At 45.2% G+C, this 19212-nt stretch overlaps 1 protein-coding gene across 5 annotated transcripts in view; it reads left to right on the top strand.

Annotated features, from left to right (window-relative positions):
• The window catches only part of TRIM37 (tripartite motif containing 37), a 436939-nt gene that overhangs the window by 61888 nt on the left and 355839 nt on the right, over nucleotides 1–19212 (top strand). For all 5 annotated transcript variants that reach the window (XM_063953906.1, XM_063953907.1, XM_063953909.1 and 2 more), the window contains 4 exons: nucleotides 1482–1522; nucleotides 3905–4021; nucleotides 17297–17384; nucleotides 18790–18912. In XM_063953906.1, coding sequence (XP_063809976.1) covers nucleotides 1482–1522; nucleotides 3905–4021; nucleotides 17297–17384; nucleotides 18790–18912 — 369 coding nt within the window. The remainder of the gene's footprint in view (nucleotides 1–1481; nucleotides 1523–3904; nucleotides 4022–17296; nucleotides 17385–18789; nucleotides 18913–19212) is intronic.

Below are 19212 nucleotides of genomic sequence, written 5' to 3'. Positions count from 1 at the left end.
CCATGTGCACTGCAGATAGGCAGATATAACGTACAGAGAGAGTTAGATTTGGGTTGGGTGTGTTCAAACTGAAATCTAAATTGCAGTGTAAAAATGAAGCAGCCAGTATTAACCCTGCACAGAAACAAAATAACCCTCTCAAATCTAACACTCTCTGCAAATGTTATATCTGCCACACCTGCAGTGCACATTGGGACTAATTCAGACCTCATCGCAGCAGCAAAATTGTTCTCTAATGGGCAAAACTATGTGCACTGCAGAGGAGGCAGATATAACCTGTTCAGGGGGAGTTACAGTTGGGTGGGTTATATTGTTTCTGTGCAAAGTAAATACTGACTGCTTTATTTTTACACTGCAATTTAGGTTTCCGTTTGAACACACCCCACCCAAATCTAACACTCTCTGTACATGTTATATCTGCCCCACCTGCAGTGCACATGGTTTTGACCATTAGAGAACAAATTTGCTGCTGCAATCAGGTCTGAATTAGGCCCATGGTTTTGCCCATTAGAGGAAAATTTTGCTTTTGCAATCAACCTTGAATTAGGCCTCTAAGTAGCAACTCATCAGTTTGATTTAACTATCTGTTCTTAGCCATGTATATACCTCCAACCTGTACCATTGGGGTTCCTTGTGGACTGCGTTTGAGAACCTCTGGATTACAGGGATGATTTCATTATATGTAGAGATATTTGGCAGTATATACCAAGACGTTACAAAGTGGAGGTGCCTTTCCAGTCAACCTGGAAGCCAAATGCAGGTGCCAGTGGGGCAGCAGTAGTATCACCCCCTCTGCCTTTAGCACACTGGACGGTGGCTCCGCTTGCATACCCCTAGTGAAAGTCACACAATATTAACTTGCGTCTTGCACTTAACAAATCACTGATCTCAGATTACATTGAATTAAGATAATGTGATTCAGAGAGACAGTGTAAAGGGGGGTACACACGGAGCGATGTTCAGCTAATTTCTAAGCAATCTGACTAGATTGCTTAGAAATTAGCTGAACATCGCTCCGTGTGTAGGGGTGCCGGTAACAGCGCTGCGCGGTCCCGCGCGTCGCTATCGCTGGTGCTAGATTGGCCTGCATGCAGGCACAATCTAGCAGGTTGCTCATTCCACTGCTGGGTGAAATGAGCGCCCCCCCGTGCCCTCCTCCTTCTTGCTCAGCACATCGCGCTGAGCGGGGGGAAATGTGTGCTGAGCAGTCTGTGCTAGACCGCTCAGCACACATCTGTGGGGAAATCTCCCCGTCAGTACGGCCCTTAAGGACAAGCACAGATTAAATTCCAATCTAGTAACACTAAACCACTATTTTAAGATGCAAAACAAGATCCCTCATAAAATAAAAAATTTAAGATGTGTTTTTAATAGTAGAAGTATTTAGTAAAATGTTAAGTACTGGCAAATAGTTTAAAACTGGAAACTAATTTCACAGTAAGAAATATATACAACATATGTTGATTTTTTTTTTTTTTCAGAGGTGGTTGACTGAACAAAGGGCCCAATGTCCTCATTGCAGGTAAAATTGTGTTTTGATTGGCAAATGGCTATAAAAGTCCAATCTAAAAATAAAAAAGCCATACAGTCTACTGAAAAATGTGTAAATGAAATTCATAAATGCTGCTATAAGTGGTTATCCGTACAGCCTCCTATAGTAGCAAAAGAAAGTTACCCTAAACAGTACTGAGATTAAGGGGTTAGTCTTTCCACTATAATCCTAGAATTCAGAGATAGAGATGAGCAGTAAATTAGACTATGAAGTTTATTTACAAAGTTACAACTCAACGTTTCTGATTGTGTTTATGGCTGATTTAGAGGGCAATGTCTGTACTAGCAAGACACGGCTAGTAAAACCATTACCTTCTAAAGTTCAGGCATGTTTGTTTTGTCTGTTAATTGACATTTACATTTTTGACCCTTCTAATGAACAAATGACATACCTCACAGCCATGTTAATCTACAGGGGACTGTTCTTCTGTCCTGAGGATAAGGCTTTTCTTCCATTTGGGATGTGTTTCCTACTGTCAGCGGTACCTGTGATGCAGTATCTAACCGTATCATGTTAGTTTGGTATTGAGTGGGGCTGTTTAGGGAAATAAAGTAGGCAAGGTGCACCCCAGTGTTTTGGCACGCACCAAAATGACAAGCCACAACTGTAAGGTGATTATTCATCATTCTTGTGTGAAAAACTGTGTTCGGAATGCGATAATGCAAATGTCTACCAATGTGTCATCCTACTATTGGACTCTTTCCTTTTCTTTTGTCCCAAAAACACCTTTAAAAAACAACAACTTTTTTATATACTTTTATTGAAAGATGCACGTTACAATCAATATGTCTAACAATGACATTGAAATGTCAAAAGCATGAATATCTCAATGCATCCAAAAATGTTTATAAATAACAAAGCAAGAAAGAAAGGGTGTATCAAGAAAGAAAAAGTGGGGCGGGGGGGTATATTTAGGTATCCACCGGAAAATGTCATGGTCTACTCAAGACTATTGGCAATAATATAGCTGTACAGTAAAATGTCATTAAAGAACAGATCAAGCAACCAATAACTTGTATTTATCCGATACCTGGAATTCCAACCAGATGAACCAGGTAGAAATAATTACTGAGGTGCGATCAGAGGGTGCCATTAAAAGTTCCTCTATTGACATATATATAGATCTTAAACGGGTTATCCAATCTTTAACAGACAGAGGTAAGTGAATGCCATTTAACTGGTATTACTGCCTTAGCCGCACTTTTCATATGTCGCAAGAGATATTTTTTTATTTTATTTTGAGATGGTTCAGGAAATAATAAGAATCCAAAACTCTGGGTCTTCAGGAACCCCTTCACCCACAATGTCTTTCGCAAGTTGGATGGTTTGGGCCCAGAAGGAGGCTAAAGAAGGGCATGACCACCAGATGTGTGCTGGTGTTCCTGGACCTTTATTACATCACCAGCAAACATTAGGAAGACCAGAGAATATTTTATTCTGAACACTAGGACATCTGTACCATCTGGTGGAAACCTTTATAATGGGTCTCCATAACAGATACACTGTGCGAGGAGGCATGTAGGAATTGAAAAGATTGTGACCATTGCTTATCAGTAAGCGAGATATTCAGGTCTGTATGCCAGTCCCTTGTAAACTTGGGAAGAGTAGTAAAAGAATCTTCTAATATCATTTTATATAATGTAGTGATGGCAAGAGAGAGAGAGGCGTTTTTTGAATGCAAAAAGTTTCACCCAAAAATACCTTTGTTTATGTGTAAGTGCTTTAGCTTATCACATTTAATGGATTGAGGGACTTGTAGGCTATTTTACGTAGTGTAGAAACCTACTGTTCACATTGGAGGCATCTAATCCCACACAAAGACGATTTCTAAGTCTCCAGGGTATGCACTCCATTTCTATAAATCCCATGCCCTTAGCCAGCTGGTAATGGATGAAATCTGCAACAAAAGGTGTTCTTTATTGCATTGCGTCACAGTAAATTTATATTAATCACCCGTCTAAACACACAAGACTTTTAATGAAATGTTTTCTCATTCCTGAAGTATGCATGGCATTATGTAATTAAATTCTCTTTCAAGTTACAAAACCCCCTTTATCGCTCCCTCTTGACGTGAAATTGAAGGTTTGCATGTAGTGGCATAACAGCCAGGACTTATCCAGGCAGCTGCAAGCATCACTGTGCATTATAATGTGATCTTTCAATTCTGCCTGTTTTTAAAATTGTCATGTCTTTTCAAAGTTCATTGCATTATGGCAGTGTTTATGATTTATAGATCTATCATAGGTTTCCTTGGATCTGACCCACATTTTGTAATTCTACTGTGACATTTTCACATGTTGTTCAAAACAGATTAAGTTTAAACTTTGATTTTTAAATATATCTTCCTTTCAGGGCTCCCTTGCAACTGAGGGAATTGGTTAACTGTCGGTGGGCAGAAGAGGTTACGCAGAGGCTCGACACACTACAGTTGTGCAGTCTTAACAAGCACGAAGAAAACGAGAAAGATAAGTACGTGACAATCATGTTCTAGTGCAGACATATTTGCAAGTAATAATTGAAGCATAACATCTTAAAACTTTAGCCAGTTTGTTGTGCACTGTATAAATTCTAAATAGATTTTATTGGATTTGTGCATATCCCAAGAAAATAATTGAGCAGCATAATATTTTCTCTGACGTCCTAGTGGATGCTGGGACTCCGTCAGGACCATGGGGAATAGCGGCTCCGCAGGAGACAGGGCACAAAAGTAAAAGCTTTAGGATCAGGTGGTGTGCACTGGCTCCTCCCCCTATGACCCTCCTCCAAGCCTCAGTTAGGTTTTTGTGCCCGGCCGAGAAGGGTGCAATCTAGGTGGCTCTCATAAAGAGCTGCTTAGAGTAAAAGTTTTGATAGTTTTCTTATTTTCAGTGAGTCCTGCTGGCAACAGGCTCACTGCAACGAGGGACTTAGGGGAGAAGAAGTGAACTCACCTGCGTGCAGGATGGATTTGCTTCTTAGGCTACTGGACACTAGCTCCAGAGGGACGATCACAGGTACAGCCTGGATGGGTCACCGGAGCCGCGCTGCCGACCCCCTTGCAGATGCCGAAGTAAGAAGAGGTCCAGAAACCGGCGGCTGAAGGCTTTTCAGTCTTCATGAGGTAGCGCACAGCACTGCAGCTGTGCGCCATTGCTCTCAGCACACTTCACACCAACGGTCACTGAGGGTGCAGGGCGCTGGGGGGGGCGCCCTGGGCAGCAATGTTAATACCTTTTCTGGCTAAAAAGAATACATCACATATAGTCCCTGAGGCTATATGGATGTATTTCACCCCTGCCAGGTCTCAGAAAAACCGGGAGAAGAGCCCGCCGGAATAGGGGGCGGGGCCTATCTCCTCAGCACACAGCGCCATTTTCCCTCACAGAACTGCTGGTGGGAAGGCTCCCAGGCTCTCCCCTGCACTGCACTACAGAAACAGGGTTAAAACAGAGAGGGGGGGCACTTATTTGGCGATATGATTATATATTAAGATGCTATAAGGGAAAACACTTATATAAAGGTTGTCCCTGTATAATTTATAGCGTTTTGGTGTGTGCTGGCAAACTCTCCCTCTGTCTCCCCAAAGGGCTAGTGGGGTCCTGTCCTCTATCAGAGCATTCCCTGTGTGTGTGCTGTGTGTCGGTACGTGTGTGTCGACATGTATGAGGACGATGTTGGTGAGGAGGCGGAGCAATTGCCTGTAATGGTGATGTCACTCTCTAGGGAGTCGACACCGGAATGGATGGCTTATTTAAGGAATTACGTGATAATGTCAACACGCTTCAAGGTCGGTTGACGACATGAGACGGCCGGCAAACAAATTAGTACCTGTCCAGGCGTCTCAAACACCGTCAGGGGCTTTAAAACGCCCATTTACCTCAGTCGGTCGACATAGACACAGACACGGACACTGACTCCAGTGTCGACGGTGAAGAAACAAACGTATTTTCCTTTAGGGCCACACGTTACATGTTAAGGGCAATGAAGGAGGTGTTACATATTTCTGATACTACAAGTACCACAAAAAAAAAAAAAAAGGGTATTATGTGGGTGTGAAAAAACTACATGTAGTTTTTCCTGAATCAGATAAATTAAATGAAGTGTGTGATGATGCGTGGGTTTCCCCCGATAGAAAATTATTGGCGGTATACCCTTTCCCGCCAGAAGTTAGGGCGCGTTGGGAAACACCCCTTAGGGTGGATAAGGCGCTCACACGCTTATCAAAACAAGTGGCGTTACCGTCTCCAGATACGGCCGCCCTCAAGGAGCCAGCTGATAGGAGGCTGAAAAATATCCTAAAAAGTATATACACACATACTGGTGTTATACTGCGACCAGCTATCGCCTCAGCCTGGATGTGCAGCGCTGGGGTGGCTTGGTCGGATTCCCTGACTGAAAATATTGATACCCTTGACAGGGACAGTATTTTATTGACTATAGAGCACAGAGAGATATTTGCACTCTGGCATCAAGAGTAAGTGCGATGTCCATATCTGCCAGAAGATGTTTATGGACACGACAGTGGTCAGGTGATGCAGATTCCAAACGGCACATGGAAGTATTGCCGTATAAAGGGGAGGAGTTATTTGGGGTCGGTCCATCGGACCTGGTGGCCACGGCAACAGCTGGAAAATCCACCTTTTTTACCCTAAGTCACATCTCAGCAGAAAAAGACACCGTCTTTTCAGCCTCAGTCCTTTCGTCCCCATAAGGGCAAGCGGGCAAAAGGCCAGTCATATCTGCCCAGGGATAGAGGAAAGGGAAGAAGACTGCAGCAGGCAGCCCATTCCCAGGAACAGAAGCCTTCCACCGCTTCTGCCAAGTCCTCAGCATGACGCTGGGGCCGTACAGGACCCCTGGATCCTACAAGTAGTATCCCAGGGGTACAGATTGGAAATTCGAGACGTCTCCCCCTCGCAGGTTCCTGAAGTCTGCTTTACCAACGTCTCCCTCCGACAGGGAGGCAGTATTGGAAACAATTCACAAGCTGTATTCCCAGCAGGTGATAATCAAAGTACTCCTCCTACAACAAGGAAAGGGGTATTATTCCACATTATATTGTGGTACTGAAGCCAGACGGCTCGGTGAGACCTATTCTAAATCTGAAATATTTGAACACTTACATACAAAGGTTCAAATCAAGATGGAGTCACTCAGAGCAGTGATAGCGAACCAGGAAGAAGGGGACTATATGGTGTCCCGGGACATCAGGGATGCTTCCTCCATGTCCCAATTTGCCCTTCTCACCAAGGGTACCTCAGGTTCGTGGTACAGAACTGTCACTATCCGTTTCAGACGATGCCGGTTGGATTGTCCACGGCACCCCGGGTCTTTACCAAGGTAATGGCCGAAATGATGATTCTTCTTCAAAGAAAATGGACGATATCCTGATAAGGGCAAGGTCCAGAGAACAGTTGGAGGTCGGAGTAGCACTATCTCAAGTAGTTCTACGACAGCACGGGTGGATTCTAAATATTCCAAAACCGCAGCTGTTTCCGACGACAATTTGCTGTTCCTAGGGTTGATTCTGGACACAGTCCAGAAAAGGGTGTTTCTCCCGGAGAAGAAAGCAAGGGAGTTATCCGAGCTAGTCAGGAACCTCCTAAAATCAGGAAAAGTGTCAGTGCATCATTGCACAAGGGTCCTGGGAAAAATGGTGGCTTCTTACGAAGCGATTCCATTCGGCAGATTTCACGCAAGAACTTTTCAGTGGGATCTGCTGGAAAAATGGTCCGGATCGCATCTTCAGATGCATCAGCAGATAACCCTGTCTCCAAGGACAAGGGTGTTTCTTCTGCGGTGGCTGCAGAGTGCTCATCTACTAAAGGGCCGCAGATTCGGCATTCAGGACTGGGTCCTGGTGACCACGGATGCCAGCCGGAGAGGCTGGGGAGCAGTCACACAGGGATAAAATTTCCAGGGAGTGTGATCAAGTCTGGAGACTTCTCTCCACATAAAACAATGCTCTAAGCTTAGCAAGACCTCTGCTTCAAGGTCAGCCGGTATTGATCCAGTGGGACAACATCACGGCAGTCGCCCACGTAAACAGACAGGGCGGCACAAGAAGCAGGAGGGAAATGGCAGAAACTGCAAAGATTCTTCGCTGGGCGGAAAATCATGGGATAGCACTGTCAGCAGTGTTCATTCCGGGAGTGGACAACTGGGAAGCAGACTTCCTCAGCAGGCACGACCTCCACCCGGGAGAGTGGGGACTTCATCGGGAAGTCTTCCACATGATTGTGAACCGTTGGGAAAGACCAAAGGTGGACATGATGGCGTCCCGCCTGAACAAAAAACTGGACAGGTATTGCGCCAGGTCAAGAGACCCTCAGGCAATAGCTGTGGACGTTCTGGTAACACAGTGGGTGTACCAGTCGGTGTATGTGTTCCCTCCTCTGCTTCTCATACCCAAGGTACTGAGAATTATAAGACGTAGAGGAGTAAGAACTATACTCGTGGCTCCGGATTGGCCAAGAAGGACTTGGTACCCGGAACTTCAAGAAATGCTCACAGAGGACTCATGGCCTCTGCCGCTAAGAAGGGACTTGCTTCAGCAAGTACCATGTCTGTTCCAAGACTTACCGCGGCTGCGTTTGACGGCATGGCGGTGGAACGCCGGATCCTAAGGGAAAAAGGCATTCCGGAAGAGGTCATTCCTACCCTGGTCAAAGCCAGGAAGGAGGTGACCGCACAACATTATCACCACATGTGGCGAAAATATGTTGCGTGGTGTGAGGCCAGGAAGGCCCCACGAAGAAATTTCAACTCGGTCGATTCCTGCATTTCCTGCAAACAGGAGTGTCTATGGGCCTCAAATTGGGGTCCATTAAGGTTCAAATTTCGGCCCTGTCAATTTTCTTCCAGAAAGAATTGGCTTCACTTCCTGAAGTCCAGAAGTTTGTCAAGGGAGTACTGCATATACAACCCCCTTTTGTGCCTCCAGTGGCACTGTGGGATCTCAACGTAGTTCTGGGATTCCTCAAATCACATTTTAAACCGCTCAAATCTGTGGATTTGAAATATCTCACATGAAAAGTGACCATGCGGTTGGCCCTGGCCTCGGCCAGGCGAGTGTCAGAATTGGTGGCTTTGTCTCACAAAAGCCCATATCTGATTGTCCATTCGGACAGGGCAGAGCTGCGGACTCGTCCCCAGTTTCTCCCTAAGGTGGTGTCAGCGTTTCACCTGAACCAGTTTATTGTGGTACCTGCGGCTATTAGGGACTTGGAGGACTCCAAGTTGCTAGATGTTGTCAGGGCCCTGAAAATATAGGTTTCCAGGACGGCTGGAGTCAGGAAAACTGACTTGCTGTTATCCTGTATGCACCCAACAAACTGGGTGCTCTTGCTTCTAAGCAGACGATTGCTAGTTGGATGTGTAGTACAATTCAGCTTGCACATTCTGTGGCAGGCCTGCCACAGCCAAAATATGTAAATGCCCATTTCACAAGGAAGGTGGGCTCATCTTGGGCGGCTGCCCGAGGGGTCTCGGCTTTACAACTTTGCCGAGCTGCTACTTGGTCAGGAGCAAACACGTTTGCAAAATTCTACAAATTTGATACCCTGGCTGAGGAGGACCTGGAGTTCTCTCATTCGGTGCTGCAGAGTCATCCGCACTCTCCCGCCCGTTTGGGAGCTTTGGTATAATCCCCATGGTCCTGACGGAGTCCCAGCATCCACTAGGACGTCAGAGAAAATAAGAATTTACTTACCGATAATTCTATTTCTCGTAGTCCGTAGTGGATGCTGGGCGCCCATCCCAAGTGCGGATTGTCTGCAATACTTGTACATAGTTATTGTTACAAAAATCGGGTTATTATTGTTGTGAGCCATCTTTTCAGAGGCTCCGCTGTTATCATACTGTTAACTGGGTTCAGATCACAGGTTGTACAGTGTGATTGGTGTGGCTGGTATGAGTCTTACCCGGGATTCAAAATCCTTCCTTATTGTGTACGCTCGTCCGGGCACAGTATCCTAACTGAGGCTTGGAGGAGGGTCATAGGGGGAGGAGCCAGTGCACACCACCTGATCCTAAAGCTTTTACTTTTGTGCCCTGTCTCCTGCGGAGCCGCTATTCCCCATGGTCCTGACTGAGTCCCAGCATCCACTACGGACTATGAGAAATAGAATTATCGGTAAGTAAATTCTTATTTCTCTATCGTCCTAGTGGATGCTGGGGTTCCTGAAAGGACCATGGGGAATAGCGGCTCCGCAGGAGACAGGGCACAAAAAGTAAAGCTTTAGGATCAGGTGGTGTGCACTGGCTCCTCCCCCTATGACCCTCCTCCAAGCCTCAGTTAGATTTTTGTGCCCGGCCGAGAAGGGTGCAATCTAGGTGGCTCTCCTAAAGAGCTGCTTAGAAAAGTTTAGCTTAGGTTTTTTATTTTACAGTGAGTCCTGCTGGCAACAGGATCACTGCAACGAGGGACTTAGGGGAGAAGAAGTGAACTCACCTGCGTGCAGGATGGATTGGCTTCTTGGCTACTGGACATTAGCTCCAGAGGGACGATCACAGGTACAGCCTGGATGGTCACCGGAGCCTCGCCGCCGGCCCCCTTGCAGATGCTGAAACGAGAAGAGGTCCAGAATCGGCGGCAGAAGACTCCTCAGTCTTCTTAAGGTAGCGCACAGCACTGCAGCTGTGCGCCATTTTCCTCTCAGCACACTTCACACGGCAGTCACTGAGGGTGCAGGGCGCTGGGAGGGGGGCGCCCTGGGAGGCAAATGAAAACCTTTTTTGGCTAAAAATACCTCACATATAGCCTCCGGGGGCTATATGGAGATATTTAACCCCTGCCAGAATCCGTTAAGAGCGGGAGACGAGGCCGCCGAAAAAGGGGCGGGGCCTATCTCCTCAGCACACAGCGCCATTTTCCCTCACAGAAAGGCTGGAGGGAAGGCTCCCAGGCTCTCCCCTGCACTGCACTACAGAAACAGGGTTAAAACAGAGAGGGGGGGCACTAATTTGGCGTTGGAAATATATAAAAAAGATGCTATAAGGGAAAACACTTATATAAGGTTGTCCCTATATAATTATAGCGTTTTTGGTGTGTGCTGGCAAACTCTCCCTCTGTCTCTCCAAAGGGCTAGTAGGTCCTGTCCTCTATCAGAGCATTCCCTGTGTGTGTGCTGTGTGTCGGTACGTGTGTGTCGACATGTATGAGGACGATGTTGGTGAGGAGGCGGAGCAATTGCCTGTAATGGTGATGTCACTCTCTAGGGAGTCGACACCGGAATGGATGGCTTATTTAGGGAATTACGTGATAATGTCAACACGCGCCAAGGTCGGTTGACGACATGAGACGGCCGACAAACAATTAGTACCGGTCCAGACGTCTCAAAAACACCGTCAGGGGTTTTAAAACGCCCGTTTACTTTAGTCGGTCGACACAGACACAGACAGGGACACTGAATCCAGTGTCGACGGTGAATAAACAAACGTATTCCTTATTAGGGCCACACGTTAAGGGCAATGAAGGAGGTGTTACATATTTCTGATACTACAAGTACCACAAAAGAGGGTATTATGTGGGATGTGAAAAAACTACCGTAGTTTTTCCTGAATCAGATAAATTAAATGAAGTGTGTGATGATGCGTGGGTTCCCCCCGATAGAAAATATGGGCGGTATACCCTTTCCCGCCAGAAGTTAGGGCGCGTTGGGAAACACCCCTTAGGGTGGATAAGGCGCTCACACGCTTATCAGAACAAGTGGCGGTACCGTCTATAGATAGGGCCGTCCTCAAGGAGCCAGCTGACAGGAGGCTGGAAAAATATCATAAAAAGTATATACACACATACTGGTGTTATACTGCGACCAGCGATCGCCTCAGCCTGGATGTGCAGAGCTGGGGTGGCTTGGTCGGATTCCCTGACTAAAAATATTGATACCCTTGACAGGGACAGTATTTTATTGACTATAGAGCATTTAAAGGATGTATTTCTATATATGCGAGATGCACAGAGGGATATTTGCACTCTGGCATCAAGAGTAAGTGCGATGTCCATATCTGCCAGAAGATGTTTATGGACACGACAGTGGTCAGGTGATGCAGATTCCAAACGGCACAAAGGTGTATTGCCGTATAAAGGAAGAGGAGTTATTTGGGGTCGGTCCATCGGACCTGGTGGCCACGGCAACTGCTGGAAAATCCACCGTTTTTACCCTAAGTCACATCTCTGCAGAAAAAGACACCGTCTTTTCAGCTTCAGTCCTTTCGTCCCTATAAGAGTCATATCTGCCCAGGGATAGAGGAAAGGGAAGAAGACTGCAGCAGGCAGCCCATTCCCAGGAACAGAAGCGTTCCACCGCTTCTGACAAGCTCTCAGCATGACGCTGAGACCGTACAGGACCCCTGGATCCTACAAGTAGTATCCCAGGGGTACAGTTTGGAATGTCGAGACGTTTCCCCTGCGCAGGCTCCTGAAGTCTGCTTTACCAAGGTCTCCCTCCGACAAGGAGGCAGTATGGGAAAAAATTCACGAGCTGTATTCCCAGCAGGTGATAATTAAATTACCCCTCCTACAACAAGAAAAGGGGGTATTATTCCACACTATATTGTGGTACTGAAGCCAGAAGGCTAGGTGAGACCTATTCTAAATCTAAAAAAATTTGAACACTTACAAAGGTTCAAATCAAGATGGAGTCACTCAGAGCAGTGATAACGAACCGGGAAGAAGGGGACTATCTGGTGTCCCGAGACATCAGGGATGCTTACCTCCATGTCCCAAATTTGCCCTTATCACTAAGGGTACCTCAGGTTCGTGGTACAGAACTGTCACTATCAGTTTCAGACGCTGCCGTTTGGATTGTCTACGGCACCCCGGGTCTTTACCAAGGTAATGGCCGAAATGATGGTTCTTCTTCGAAGAAAAGGCGTCTTAATTATCCCTTACTTGGACGATCTCCTGATAAGGGCAAAGTCCAGGGAACAGTTGGAGGTCGGAGTAGCACTATCTCGGATACTGTTACAACAGCAGGGGTGGATTCTAAATATTCCAAAATCGCAGCTGATCCCGACAACAAGTCTCCTGTGCTTAGGGATGATTCTGGACACAGTCCAGAAAAAGGTGTTTCTCCCGGAAGAGAAAGCCAGGGAGTTATCCGAGCTAGTCAGGAACCTCCTAAAATCAGTGCATCATTGCACAAGGGCCATGGTAAAAAAATGGTGACTTCCTTCGAAGCAATTCCAGTCGGCAGATTTCATGCAAGAACTTTTCAGTGGGATCTGCTGGACAAATGGTCCGGATCGCATCTTCAGATGCATCAGCGGATAACCCTATATCCAAGGACAAGGGTGTCTCTCCTGTGGTGGTTACAGAGTGCTCATCTTCTAGAGGGCCGCAGATTCGGCATTCAGTTTTGGATGTTGGTGACCACGGAGGCCAGCCCGAGAGGCTGGGGAGCAGTCACACAAGGAAAAAATTTCCAGGGAGTGTGATCAAGTCTGGAGATTTTTCTCCACATAAATGTAGCTAAGGGTAAATTTATAATGCTCTAAGCTTAGCAAGACCTCTGCTTCAAGGTCAGCCGGTATTGATCCAGTGGGATAAAACATCACGGCAGTCGCCCACGTAAATAGACAGGGCGGCACAAGAAGCAGGAGGGCAGTGGCAAAAACTGCAAGGACTTTTCGCTGGGCGGAAAATCATGTGATAGCACTGTCAGCAGTGTTTCATTCCGGGAATGGAAACTGGGAAGCAGACTTCCTCAGTAGGCACGACCTCCACCCGGCAGAGTGGGAACTTCATGGGGAAGTTTTCCACATAATTGTAAACCGTTGGGAATTACCAAAGGTGGACATGATGGCGTCCCGTCTGAACAAAAAACGGGACAGGTATTGCGCCAGGTTAAGAGACCCTCAGGCAATAGCTGTGGACGTTCTGGTAACACCGTGGGTGTACCAGTCGGTGTATGTGTTCCATCCTCTGCTTTTCATACCTAAGGTACTGAGAATTATAAGACGTAGAGGAGTAAGAACTATACTCATGGCTCCGGATTGGCCAAGAAGGACTTGGTACCAGGAACTTCAAGAGATGCTCACAGAGGACTTATGGCCTCTGCCGCTAAGAAGGGACTTGTTTCAGCAAGTACCATGTCTGTTCCAAGACTTACCGCAGCTGCGTTTGACGGCATGGCGGTGGAACGCCGGATCCTAAGGGAAAAGGCATTCAGGAAGAGGTCATTCCTACCCTGGTCAAAGCCAGAAAGGAGGTGACCGCACAACATTATCACCACATGTGGCGAAAATATGTTGCGTGGTGTGAGGCCAGGAAGGCCCCACGAAGAAATTTCAACTCGGTCGATTCCTGCATTTCTTGCAAACAGGAGTGTCTATGGGCCTCAAATTGGGGTCCATTAAGGTTCAAATTTCGGCCCTGTCGATTTTTCTTCCAGAAAGAATTGGCTTCAGTTCCTGAAGTCCAGAAGTTTGTCAAGGGAGTATTGCATATACAACCCCCTTTTGTGCCTCCAGTGGCACTGTGGGATCTCAATGTAGTTCTGGGATTCCTCAAAACACATTGGTTTAAAACCAGTCAAATCTGTGGATTTGAAGCATCTCACATGAAAAGTGAACATGCTCTTGGACCTGGCCTGGACCAGGCGAGTGTCAAATTGGTGGTTTTTTTCTCAAAAAAGCCCATATCTGTTTGTCCATTCGGACAGGGCAGAGCTGCGGACTCGTCCCCAGTTCTCTCCCTAAGGTGGTGTCAGTGTTTCACCTGAACCAGCTTATTGTGGTGTCTTGCGCCTACTAGGGACTTGGAGGACTCCAAGTTGCTAGATGTGGTCAGGGCCCTGAAAATATAGGTTCCAGGACGGCTGGAGTCAGGAAAACTGACTTGCTGTTATCCTGTATGCACCCAACAAACTGGGTGCTCTTGCTTTTAAGCAGACTTTTGCTAGTTGGATGTGTAATACAATTCAGCTTGCACATTCTGTGGCAGGCCTGCCACAGCCAAAATATGTAAATGCCCATTCCACAAGGAAGGTGGGCTCTTCTTGGGCGGCTGCCCGAGGGGTCTCGGCTTTACAACTTTGCCGAGCGGCTATTTAGTCAGGGGCAAACACGTTTGTAAAATCCTACAAATTTGATACCCTGGCTAAGGAGGACCTGGAGTTCTCTCATTCGGTGCTGCAGAGTCATCCGCACTCTCCCGCCCGTTTGGGAGCTTTGGTATAATCCCCATGGTCCTTTCAGGAACCCCAGCATCCACTAGGACGATAGAGAAAATAAGAATTTACTTACCGATAATTCTATTTCTCGGAGTCCGTAGTGGATGCTGGGCGCCCATCCCAAGTGCGGATTATCTGCATTACTTGTACATAGTTACAAAAATCGGGTTATTATTGTTGTGAGCCATCTTTTCAGAGGCTCCGCTGTTATCATACTGTTAACTGGGTTCAGATCACAGGTTGTACAGTGTGATTGGTGTGGCTGGTATGAGTCTTACCCGGGATTCATAAATCCTTCCTTATTGTGTACGCTCGTCCGGGCACAGTACCTAACTGAGGCTTGGAGGAGGGTCATAGGGGGAGGAGCCAGTGCACACCACCTGATCCTAAAGCTTTACTTTTTGTGCCCTGTCTCCTGCGGAGCCGCTATTCCCCATGGTCCTTTCAGGAACCCCAGCATCCACTACGGACTCCGAGAAATAGAATTATCGGTAAGTAAATTCTTATTTTTTTTACATTTTTCTTCAGTTTTGCAAATATTTTACAGCAATAAATGAATACTAAAAATGGCAATATAAGTCAATCCCATATATGGACAATTAGTACCCTGAGTGACATTAAATAACTGACATATAGTAATAATATTCCCATTAATAAAACTCTGCCGATAGAATACAAATAATGAATGTGAGGCAAAGATGAGGAAAAAGGGGGTGGGAGTGTTAGTACAAGGTGTGGGGGAAAATGGGTGGTGGGAACGTCTGCTGAAGTGTTATGAGGTTTAATATGAGGTCTCATTGCGCAAGACCTGATGGGATCATACGCTGGCAAATTTGTTAGGGTGTTAATGGAAAAAATACTATCCAATACTATTTAAAAAAATAGCTAATGAGCTTTTTATGCCTGAAACAAGATATAGGTACACGTCATAAAAAAAAAAAAAAAAAAAAGGGCAAGGCAAATATTTCAGGGCAGAACAATGGCCCTTCCAGATTATTTTCAATTATTTCTGTTAAATATTGTATGGTTCTACAAGCAGCTGAATTGTGAAATGCGATCCATTTTTCCACACTGGTCATTGCATGTCAGTTCACCCAGGCATGACACCCATCGACCCATGTATAATAATTTCTTCTCTAGTCCTCAGTTTTGTTTTGTTTTTTTTGATATAGGGGGTTATAGTTTTGAAAAATTGGTCAGAAATGCCACTCCTGATGCTGTTTTTTTAATAAAAAAATATGAAAGCTATTTTTTCCCAGCAAAATGAATGTTCTCAATATATTCGGGGGACATAAAAATGGGTATAAGTATACATCTAGGCCATTTTAGGGGGAAAAGATTGACTACTCCCACCTACAAGTGTAAAAACAGTTCTCTTACTCATTAGGCACCCTAATATACCTGTCCCATACCTTGAACCCCAAATTCCGTTGCTTTTGCACTTTTTCACCCCAAGAATGGAATGTCATTATTGGCAGGTTAAAGATAATTAAAAACATCAGAGTGCCTACTTAATTATTAAGGGGGGGGAGGGGGGTTCTAAACCAAATCACGACATTTCTACCTTTTTAATAAAGATGTTTCCCCTAACTTTGCGCCTGCTCAGAGTAGGTAAAGTGAAATTTGCGGTAAAATTATCGCCATTAAATTATTGTGGCTAATTGTATCGGGGTCTTTCCAGTAAAATCGCAGTTTTTTTGCGCAAAAACGGGTTACTGCAGCTAATTGAATACTCTCCTATGTATAGGTAGAAATCTGCACATATACATAGAAATATACAAATTAAAATACTCCCCTGGCGGGCATAATTATACCTAATGGTAATTTTAGTTTTTAACAAAAGAATTATAATTAAACATTAAAATACTCATAGGCAATAAAAATTCCATTATTTTTCTTTCATAGCCTTTTAAAGTATATTTTAAGGTTGAAGTTAAACAAAAAAGGGACATAACTCCTCTGCCTTAGGTTGATGCTAATTGATCTTTTTTTTTTTCTTCAAAAAACTTATGTATGAAGTAAAGAGATGTTTAATAAACTCTTGGAGTCGGAGAAATTTGATCTCCATATTTTGATTGACAAAATTTCAAAGTGATACATGGATTAGGCACTGAGATGTGAATTTTTTCCAGATACACCTCAGAAGAAAAAGGGGCATCAGGAGTGGCATTTCCCAGCAATTTTTCAAAACTTTGACCTTCTATATCTCAAACTGTGAGGCCTAGAGAAGAAAAATTTACATGGGCTAGTAGCTTGTGGTAGTATCAAGTGTACAAAGTATCATGAAAATCTGAGTCGGTGGGTGAACTGACATGGAATGACCCACAAATGGTTTCTCCATGTTGGCTTATGTGCTTTAATTTCAAAGTAAAATCAGTTATGTATTTGTCAAGTGAGTTTAGATTGATTTTAGGATTTGGTGAAATCTAGATGTTTAACTGTGTTTCTTAAAAACACAGATTTCAAAGAGAATGTACTTTTGTTTTTTTACATTACTGCATTTTCACTTCTTTCCTCATCTGCCATCTAATTTTGTGTTTTTACTGGATCTTTAAATGATCATTTTATAACTTTTTTTTTTTTCTTTCAGATGTGAAAATCATCATGAAAAACTCAGTGTATTTTGTTGGACATGTAAAATATGTATCTGTCATCAATGCGCTCTTTGGGGGGGAATGGTGAGTAGATTTATTTATAGCTGAGAGAGATCTGTTAAGTCATCTGTGGAAATTTGTTCTTTTTGTTTCTCATGTAGCATACAGTGTCCTGCTACATACAGCTAAACCTTTTTCAGACCAAGCCTATGGCCTGGGATATTGCTGGAGCAAATTGGATCATGGCCTGGTGTAAAAGGGTCAACCTAGGTTGTGTGTCGCTTGATCTCTACCCTGGTCGAGACTAGGATTATTCTGGGGTGTGGCAGTGGTGTGAAAGGGGGAGGCATGGGTAACTTTTCACGGGTTTTGTTAATGCGTGCATAACATTAACCCAGGTTCACCCCAGAAAACAATCCGTGTTCCCCCGGCAAGAAAACGCCTAAACCCGGGTCCTTCCCTCACTGTGAAAGGGTCTGAAACAGTATCCACACTGCTGGAAACGGTGTTGATGAGCCAGAACCTGACCCGGGATTTAGGTCTATAAAGCGGTGCAGAATGTGGTTACATTGCCAGCAGGATACTGATGCCGGAATTCCGACCACTGACTATGCCGCCAGCCAGAATCCCAGCAAACGGGCTATTCCCACTCGTCGGTGTCCACCATACCTATAGAGTGAGTGGGAATAGAACCTGTGGCGAGCGCAGCAAGACACAGAGTCCGCTGAGTGGCGAGCGTAGCCAGCCATAAAAGGGGCTTTATTGCGCTCACCCCCCTCCCCCTGCCGGCATTCTGGCGGCCGGGATCCTGGCCTCGGTATGCTCACCGCTGGGATCCTGACTGCTGACATCCCATACCCAACCCAGCTGTACTAGTGTTTCCCAAATCCAGTCGCTAAGAGTGCAAGTAATGGTCACCTAACATAAACACAAGTGATCTAATTGGTACGACCTGTGGTTTAAAATGTATCAGGCAGTAATTAATAAACCTGTGCTCCAGCAAGGAGATGTGTAAAACATCCACTTTTAGGGGGGCACTGAGTACTGGATTTTGTAATTACTGATATAACTTGTTATTCTCCAGAAGACTGGCAGTTTTCGGTGAGTGCCATGGACTCCCGGAAGAGTAAGCAACGCTTCCGCAAACTGCTAACTTTTCCTTTTTGAAATGGAAAAATGCAAATTGTATGTCTGTAATGAGGGGGCGTGGCCAATATACAATTCTCTGCCATGAGGGGGCAATTGATTTTCAGTCTTTTATTTGTGATTCACATAATGCTTTAGTGTTACTTATTTAACGTTTTACCGCTTGGTTTTAGTGTTGACCTATTACTCTCCTTTAGGAGACACGACACAGACAACTCGCAGCAGAGACCCTCCTCCGTGGAATATGGGGCTCTGATAATTTTGGGATGGGTTTTATAGGCTACAAGCAGCCTTTATTTTAATGCTGCAAATCAGGTTCTAATTCTCATGATTGTTGTTTTAGCATGGAGGACACACTTTCAAACCACTTGCTGAAATCTATGAGCAGCATGTCACAAAAGTAAATGAAGAGGTGGCCAAACTTCGCAGACGGCTAATGGAGTTAATTAGTCTTGTTCAGGAAGTGGTAAGAGATCATTATACAATGAGAATATTTTACTATTGTTGATTTCTCATACGTCCTAGAGGATGCTGGGGACGACATCAAGACCATGGGGTATAGACGGGATCCGCAGGAGACATGGGCACTCTAAAGACTTTTCATTGGGTGTGAACTGGCTCCTCCCTCTATGCCCCTCCTCCAGACCTCAGTTTTAGAAATGTGCCCAGGTCGACTGAATGTGAGTTTCTCTGAAAAGACTTATGTTAGGTTTTTTATTTTCAGGGAGATCTGCTGGCATCAGACTCCCTGGTTCGTGGGACTGAG

This window comes from Pseudophryne corroboree, chromosome 2 (genome assembly GCF_028390025.1).
Source record: "Pseudophryne corroboree isolate aPseCor3 chromosome 2, aPseCor3.hap2, whole genome shotgun sequence".
In the NCBI taxonomy this organism is placed as follows: domain Eukaryota; kingdom Metazoa; phylum Chordata; class Amphibia; order Anura; family Myobatrachidae; genus Pseudophryne; species Pseudophryne corroboree.
The sequence above is the reverse complement of the archived record's forward strand: the minus strand, read 5'-3'. Positions and strand labels throughout refer to the sequence as shown.